Source organism: Squalius cephalus, assembly GCF_949319135.1.
Source record: "Squalius cephalus genome assembly, chromosome: 2".
In the NCBI taxonomy this organism is placed as follows: Eukaryota; Metazoa; Chordata; class Actinopteri; order Cypriniformes; family Leuciscidae; genus Squalius; species Squalius cephalus.
Window position 1 is genome coordinate 22,858,059 of NC_137123.1, and position 8,851 is coordinate 22,866,909.

Sequence of the window (8,851 nt, forward strand, 5' to 3'; positions counted from 1 at the left end):
TGGAACCTCTCAAGAGAAAGAAGGAAAGAGAAAAAGAAATGAGATAACACTGAATGGAGAATATGTTCCAACCCAATCGGATTGAAGGGTCAGGAGATGAATGAGAATAAGAGTCACACTGGGAAGGATGACCTGAGTTTAAAAAAAGACAGAAGGTAGTGGAGATAAGAGGAACATAAAGAGAAGAGGGAAAAATACACAAGAGTGGATAGGACACTAAGCGTGACTCAGAGCGAGACAGGAAACATTTCTGACATGTTGCCTCACTGGAGGGACAGATCGCCAGTAGAAGAGTAACCTTTAGCCTTTGAAATGTTTTGAGGAGAATTCTATTTGTTCCACATGTGTTTCATGTATTATTTGTTATGAAAAGGTTTTATATGGTTTATATATATATATATATATATATATATATATATATAATGAATTTTAAAAGACATTCCAGTATAGTGCATCACAACATTTATTAGTCTAAATATAAATGGGCACACCAACAGTATAAAAGATAATGAAGTATTTTGACTCCCAGCCAGTCTCACAGTTTATACATTTGCCATTAAGAAATGAGTTTGATAAAATACAGCCAAAACTACACAGATAAATGGATTAAAATGCAGTAAATCTGCATCATGGTGAATGAGCTGGAGAGGTTTATTAGAATATTGTGTAATTAATTTGTCGTGGCAGTGATGAAGGAGAGACACAGATGAGTAGACACAGTGGTGTCAGCTGAATTTTAATCACATTGATTGAAGACATTGATAGACAGTCAAAACCACAGAGTTACCGCAACACTGTCACCATGTCATCATCAATCACAACCTCTTTCGCCCCTACTGTTTCTCTTTCTTGAACTAATTCCATTCTGTTTTTCTCTCTCTCCTTTCAATTCTTCATGACTCCCTCATTTTCCCTTTTCTCTTCTTGTATTTATAATCTCAAAAATTTAAAGACAGTGATGGATAAACTGTTCATTTTAAACATGACGTGATAAAAGAAAATGTATAATAATATTTTTTTCCTCCAGCAGGCTTTATAAAACTAAACTACAGCATAAAGATGACTGTCAGAACAGTAATTACAAAACTAATGTGTAAACATAAATACTTAAAAACTATAGAACTACAAGATTTAAGACTTAAGGTTTGACTTGAACTTTGCATCAGAATTGTGAACATGTTTGCTGCTAATTAAACTTTTCATTAAACAAATCTAATCCCACATTGTTTGTTTCTTCTTCTCTTTTCCTTTGTTTTTGCTTTCTCTCATTTTATCTGTCCAATAGGGCATCTACAGTTGCATCCATGGTGTTCAGATTGAAGAGAACAAATCAGCCCTTAACTCACCATCAGCCACTATGAACATGAACATGAACAACACCCACTCCAACATTCTCCGTTTGTTGCGTACTGCCAAAAACATGACCTCTGTGCCTGGGGTCAATGGTTCACCCCTCAGCGCATTGGACTACAGCCATCGTGAGTCAGCCGTTTATGACATCAGTGAACATCGGCGCAGCCTAGTAGGCCACACAGACTGCAAGCCTCCACCGTACCTGCCAGAGGACAACATGTTCAGCGACTATGTAAGCGAGGTGGAGAGGACTTTTGGGAACTTGCACCTGAAGGACAGCAACCTGTACCAGGATCATTACCTACACCACCATGGGGGCACGGGATCCGAACTGGCTCTCGGTATGTCGGGTCCCCTGCCTAACCGACCTCGTAGCTTAGGGAGTGCCAGTTCATTGGAGGGTGGGTACGATTGTGACAGCTTAGGGGGAGGGGTAGCGCCCATCTTCACCACCCAGCCACGGCAGTCGCTGACACATCGGAACAGGGAAAAGTTTGACCTGATTGCAGGTCACCCAACCCAGTCAAGCTTCAAGTCTGGCCTGCCTGATCTATACGGAAAGTTCTCCTTCAAGGGTGGGGCATCCAGTTCAGGTTTTATAGCAGGACATGACAGGTACTGTGGGGGAGGTGGGGTGGGATCGGGAGGGGACGATGGAAACATTCGATCCGACGTGTCTGATATTTCCACTCACACCGTGACCTACGGAAACCTCGAAGGGCACGGCAAACGGCGCAAGCAGTACAGGGACAGCCTAAAAAAGAGACCCGCTTCTGCCAAGTCTCGCCGTGAGCAGGATGAGATTGAGCTTGGATTCAGGAGACGCCCCCACCACACTATCCATCATCACCACAATCATCCAGCAACACAAGCACACCGCTCAGCCACCCCACCCGTGGAGCGCAAGAGCCAGAGAGGTGGTAACGGCACCTCCTATCTATTCAGAGACAAAGATAATTTGAGGGACTTCTATGTGGATCAGTTTCGAGCCAAGGAAGGGGCATCTCCATGGGAACATTTGGATTTAAGTGATGCTCCAGGAATGGGTGGAGGAGTGGGACTGGGCGGAGGCGGTTGCGGTGGAGTAGTTAGTAGCGGTGGTGCTGGGGGAGCGTGCACTAGTTTGGTTCCCATTGAAGATTTCCTGAAAGGTAAATCCAAGAAGACAGATTGTAAGGGTGGAATGGGAGGAGGATCACCTGGGCAACAGGGCCATGCATGCTGGGAAAAGGGCATCGGAGGGGTGGGAGGGTTGGCTGGAGGGGATTGGGAATGTCGCAATTGCCACAGTGGAGGGGTTGGAAGTGGAGGAAGCAAGCCAGTTTGCATGCATGGGGGAGGCGGGGCCGGGGCCTATCCAGCTGCTGGGGGAGTTGGGGGATCCAGTGGAGGGAGTGGACAAATCTCAAGCCGCCCTAGTTCCGCCTCCTGCAAGCGGTGTGATTCGTGCAAGAAACCGGGCAACTTATATGACATCAGTGAGGACAACCACCTCCTCTTGGATCAAATTGGGGGCAAGCACCCTCTGGAGAGCGGAAAGGGAGGGGGAGGCACAGGGGCCCAAACCCAGGTACAGAGGCGGAAATTTGGCCCAGGTGGTAAGGTTTTGCGCAGGCAGCACTCTTATGACACGTTTGTAGAGCTGCAGAAGGAAGGGGCGGGCAGGATGGGTGGGTTTGGAGGCAGTGGTGGAGCGTCAATGCTTCCTCCACCCCGAAGCGTGAGCCTAAAAGACAAAGACCGCTACATGGAGGGCGCAAGCCCCTACGCCCAGATGTTTGAGCAGTATGCGGGAGGGGAACGGGAGACAACATATTTTGGGGACAGAGGGAAGGGTGGGGGTTCATCATTTAGCTTATTTCGTGGGGGTGAAGGTGGGTTGCACCGTCGCTCCGTGGGTGAGAGAGACATGAGGGACAGGGATAGAGGCATGATGGGAGGAGGTGTGGGCGGTACCCGAGGGGTCGGGACTTACTCCTTGTCTAAATCTCTCTACCCAGATAAGGTGAACCAGAACCCATTCATCCCAACCTTCGGCGACGACCAGTGTCTATTACACGGCGCCAAATCATACTACATCAAAAAGCAGCAGGCACAGCCGCAGCAGCAACAGACGCCACAACAGCAGCAGCAGCAACAGCTCCTCAACAACAGTCGGGCTGACTTCCGGGGCTCCATGGGGGTGACTTCCTATTTGCCTGCTTCCGCAACTTCTGGGGTGATGTCCAATGTGGCCCCTCGGTTCCCCAAGGAGCTATGTCTGGGCGGGCCTCTTGGCAACCACCACGGTGGAGGACCTAGCAACAACAAGCTGCTGTCAGCAAGGGATGGGTTAGGAATGGGTCAAGGACAGAGACCGTTTAATGGATCGAGCAACGGACATGTTTATGAGAAGCTTTCCAGTATAGAGTCTGATGTCTGAAGATGGGAGTCAGAAGCAGATAGAAATGTGGAAAAGAAGCCAACGGACATGTGGAATGATGAATGAGAGACAACTGAAAAGACAGTGTGTAATTAGTACCTTCATGCCCACAAAAAGAAGAAGAGGAAACCGTGTATAAGGAACTGACTCGTGCATTCATTAAGTTACGCGGATCATGTGCTGCCAAGCGTACGTATGTAAATAGAGAGGGGACCTGCCCACTGTTGAAAAGTTGAGATTAAGGGGAAAACCTGTTTATTCCTCTCTTTTATTCTCATGTTTTTTTTGTATATCCCACTATTTCCCTGCTCCTAACATCAAAATAGTGGCCGATCCAGATGGAGACAACCGTGTACAATCCTTTGTACAATTGTGGATGGAAATCAGTTAATCTTTTTAAACAACAGGGTAAAACTTACAATAATTGTATTGATAATGTTCTTGATAATAATATTATTATATATTATTACAATGTTTATGATGTTCCATTTGGGCTTGGTTTCTGGATGTTTTATGCTGTTATATATTTGTACTGTAGTTTCAGTTCTTGGTTAACAAACCACTTTGCGGGAGGCTTATTTGATTTGTCAATTGACCTAATTTGATTGTTAATTGAGTTGTAGACAAATGTGGATTCCATAAAGGTTCTTTATTATTGGTTATTCAAGTTTATTTTACCAGTATGGAGTGCTGTAAAATGTGTGTACAAGGCATGATTTGCAAGGTACTTCAGCTGTACTTGAGATATCATTGTGAAGGAAATGTATTCTTTTCACCTTATTTTATAATGTTCCGTTTGTTAGAAAAATATTGGTTTAATACACAGCACGTAATGTGCCTTACCAAGACTTACAGAATACCAGATTTACAGGTCATATTGCCATGGTAACTTTCTGGTCACTGCACACAGATTTGTCATTGGATGATTCATATTATTCTGGAACCTTCCTTTTAATGATATAAGCACTGATATGGAATATCCAGCAGTGAGGAGACGTAAAGTAGCCTGAATGTGTTCATAGTATTAATATCGAGAACTTGGTTCTAAAGAAAACCAGTTAAATGATCATTCTGACAAGGTCTAATAATAGGAACGTAGGATATTTGAGGTTTGCACAACATTGTACAGTGCATAGTATCCTCCCTGAGAGTTGAGCTGCAGTTGTATGATGTTATCTACAATATAGAAACAAAAATCAACTGAATTTTTTTCCTCCACTGTCCCGCATTTCTTAGGAAGTCTTTGATCACGCAGTAAAATAACAACTGTGTCATGGATTTGTTTCCTCTTAGAATGCAGTTAGTATTGGATATGCTTATCTGTACTTTCCTTAGGGAGACACCAGTGCACAGTATGTAGGGTTTTGCAAGATTCTCAGCAAATGCTTGCATTTTGTTATGTAAATATTCATTTTTTTCCACTTTGTACAGTGAATAGACAGAAAGGATGTAACTCTACAGATTTATGTTTTACCATATTTGTTAGATATTTTAAGAATTAGAGTGAAGGTTAACAATCCAACTTTGCTGCAAAACGTATCAGTTAAAACTCATCGGTATGGATAAACATTAAGAATTTTTCTATATCCTCCCTATCGCTGTCCAGGCTAATACAATCCTTTACTGCATCTGTACAGCAGAAGTGAAATTTTCTAGATATTTTCGTTATATTCGCCAGTCCTTTTTTAACAACTTAATACATGATAATGGTAGGGATGACTCCAGTTATTTCCCCTAACCATTTAAAGTTAATTTGCAGTTTTAATACCCACTTATATGAAGTAGAGGTATATCTCAGGAATTTTGGATGGGCACAGGCAAAAACAAACATATCATTTAGCTAAATTGCCTAATTACCTAAATCAATAAACAAGTGAACTCATTCAATTGGATAAACGTGAGGTTCGTTGCAAGCATTTATGAACTTTTTTTCATCATTTTCGAAACCACAAATGAACTCATGACAGGGCAGTCTGAACACATTGTCTTTTTTTGAACTTTTGGCCCACACAGCTTAGATAAAATCCTTTACTTGAAGTTAGTTGTGTTTATTGCAGATTTTGTTTCTACATTTTCTTTGTGAATGAACTGTTAGCCAAACAGATCTCCACTTTAAGCACAATATTTATAATATTTGGTTTTGATGTATAGCTATCAATTTGTGAATTTTTATCTTAACTTTTGCCATTCTTATTTGACTCAGTTGTCTTTTTTGTGAGAGTTTGTGTTTAAGACGAGCATGCATGTCTTTTACTTATTTATTGCCATATCTTTCATACATTTATGTCTATTTAGATATCATGCCTGCTCTTGTTCTTGCAATATGTTGATAAACTGTGCATCATACAGGTTCAGGGTGATTCAATAGATGTGCTGATTCTAATGAACTGATAAGATCTTTGAAAAATGGATATGTATGGAATAATACCTCGTTAGGGAAATTATCAGGCAAACGCAAATTTTGGTGATAATGCTAGATTTTGTCAGAACATTGCTATTAGGTAAGGAGATGACCATTTTTGTGTCCAAAGCTAATTTTGCCATTTTTTTGTCGCACAAGATTTTCTCACTTGCTCTCACGAGACCTTTCTTTGCATGGTACCATTTTTTTTTTAAGTACCCTTAAGATTTTTTTATGCTTGATCTACTTTTTTCTTTTATTTAGTAAATCCTTTAAAGATATCTCATAAGATATCTCATAACAGTGTGGCATTTTTTTAAGAGCAAGAGATGTGTTGACAGACTTAGACCATTGCATTTCCTGTCCATCTCTGTTTGTACTGGAGAGTCAAGCCTATAGTTTTTATTAGTAGCCTATACTACAGTATGTAGAGGAAGTTTTGTGTGATTGTGTGTGCGAGTGTCAGGGACATTTGCCTTTGCTCTTCCTGAAAAGCTTTCCAATTTTATATTTCATTTCGATTTTAAAGATGTGGCCTTGTAAAAGCATGCTAATATAATTTGATAAATACAGGTTTAGTGTGAGACGCAGAATAAACAATGGAGATGGGCGGAAGAGGACAGGAGGGACAGTAGCCAATGTTCTGTGTCGCTGTCGTACAGTGTTTTATTTCTCTTCTTATTCATTCTCATTTTACCTAAAATTTTCTTGATGACTGGTAGAAGACTTCAGTAGTTTGACTCTATTTTATTGGTTTGTCATTTTAGAGTCCTCCCAAGTAAGGTACGTCACATATGATTGTACGTGTATCTGAAATCATATGCTTGATTACCTCTGCGTGAGAGTGGGCAAGTGTGCGCACAGGTGTTTGTGTGAGTGTGTGTGTGTGTGTGTGAGAGAGAGAGCGAGAAGAAAACAGAGCACAGTGCAATGGTTATCTATTATGTCTGCTGTAAATAATTATGTCCCCTTTCCATAGCCTTTTAATATATGAAGACAAATATTTAAAATATTGAAGTTTGAGATACATTTTTGTCTGGAAGATTTTTTATAGCCTCATGGGGAAAAAGTTATTAGACCACTGGACCAGGAGCACAGTGCCATTCTAATAGCATCCGAGAACCAGAATTTAAGACACAAATTTACACCGTTGTCTTTAATTCTGTCTTTCTTGTATTTTAACCACTTATTTTAAATCTTACTTATGGATCACAATTGTACAGATTCTGTAAATATGACAAAAATGGTTTCTTTTTTTCTGTTTTTGTATAGAGAGAGATTACATGTGTTAAGGCTACAATAATAATTTAATGAGACATTTCACAATACTTAAGCTATTGAGAATACAGACACAGTGTGAAAAGTGCTAAGATATATTCTTCTGTCTCTTTGTACAAAACAGTGTTGACTAAAAACAAAATAAAAGGGAGAGATCTCAAGCTTTATAGTCCTTCTGTCTTTTTCCATACATTTCCAGCAGCGAGAATCTGAGAGGAAATGGTGACACTCCCCTTTTTGTTTTTCCCAGTGTCATCATCATCATGTTCCAAATATGAATCTCATTTGGTTTTCATGTTGTTAATATGACAATTGTGGGACAAATTTTCCTTCGGTTCTTTTGTGCTCTACACAAGCTTAGGTTTGATTCGTGACATAATGTACATGAAACGTGAACGAGAGCTTATCCACTGTTGTTGCCCTGGATACGTCTGATTCACTGCATCATGAACAAATTGCAAGCAAAGTACTTATCGCTCTTTTCTGTACATATCGAGTCATGTCAAACATATCATTGTGATTATTGATTCCTGTGTGCAAGAGCTGTTTTTAATCATGAGAATGTCATACATGCTGTTTATTTTTAAAGTAATAGCAGTTTATTTTAAAACCATTTGCAATTCAATATTTCACAAACCTACTCTTTCTATTCCTGTCTCACTCCCCCACTCTCTTTTTCATTCCCTTTTCTCTCTCTCTCTTTCACTAACACGTTTCCTTCAAGCAGCCAATCACAGAATACATTGCAACACATGTAACTATTTCTTGACAATTAACTGTTACCTAGCAACTGGACCTTTAGAGAAAGAGAGAGAGAGAGACAGAGACAGAGGGAGAGAGAAAAGAAGAAAGATCTGTGTAGTATACTGTGACTTGGTTTGGTTGCTACAACATATAACACAGAAACAGCAAGTAGAGATGATATGCAACACCCACACGTGTCCATGGCGACAGGGAGAAAAAGAGATAAACGCAAGCAGGGAAGTTTAAGGAAGAGTCACGGATAGAGGGAGGCGTGAATGGAGACTATATTCAGAAAGTAATTAATAAGGCATTAGTTTAAAGTTGACATGAAACAGAAATTACAATGGTTTTTTTCTTATCTATTGTGACGTATATTTGAATGAAACGGCTTTTCGAACAAGAACAAATGTAGGGCGGGACTTGATTTTGTCCGTGTGGTATTGATTGGTTTGCCATTGTTGTGTTGTCATGTGAGTGACAGGTTGTCCCGCCCTCGCGCCAGTAAACACATCATCAGAGATGTCAGGGAAGTTATTTTGATTAAAGATTTCGATGGCACATGAATTTAAAAATGATAAATCATTTACAATGCAATAATCCATGATAAAAAATAAATAAATAAGAATTGTCAATTAAGATATGGTGACTTTAAG

General features: G+C 40.5%; 1 protein-coding gene across 4 annotated transcripts in view; it reads left to right on the plus strand.

Annotated features, from left to right (window-relative positions):
• Nucleotides 1-7,607, plus strand: part of grin2bb (glutamate receptor, ionotropic, N-methyl D-aspartate 2B-b) — a 105,087-nt gene extending 97,480 nt beyond the window's left edge. For all 4 annotated transcript variants that reach the window (XM_079864185.1, XM_079864187.1, XM_079864186.1 and 1 more), the window contains one exon: nt 1,286-7,607. In XM_079864185.1, the coding sequence (XP_079720311.1) occupies nt 1,286-3,775 (2,490 nt within the window). In that variant the 3' untranslated portion in view covers nt 3,776-7,607. The remainder of the gene's footprint in view (nt 1-1,285) is intronic.
• The last annotated feature ends 1,244 nt before the right edge of the window (nt 7,608-8,851 follow it).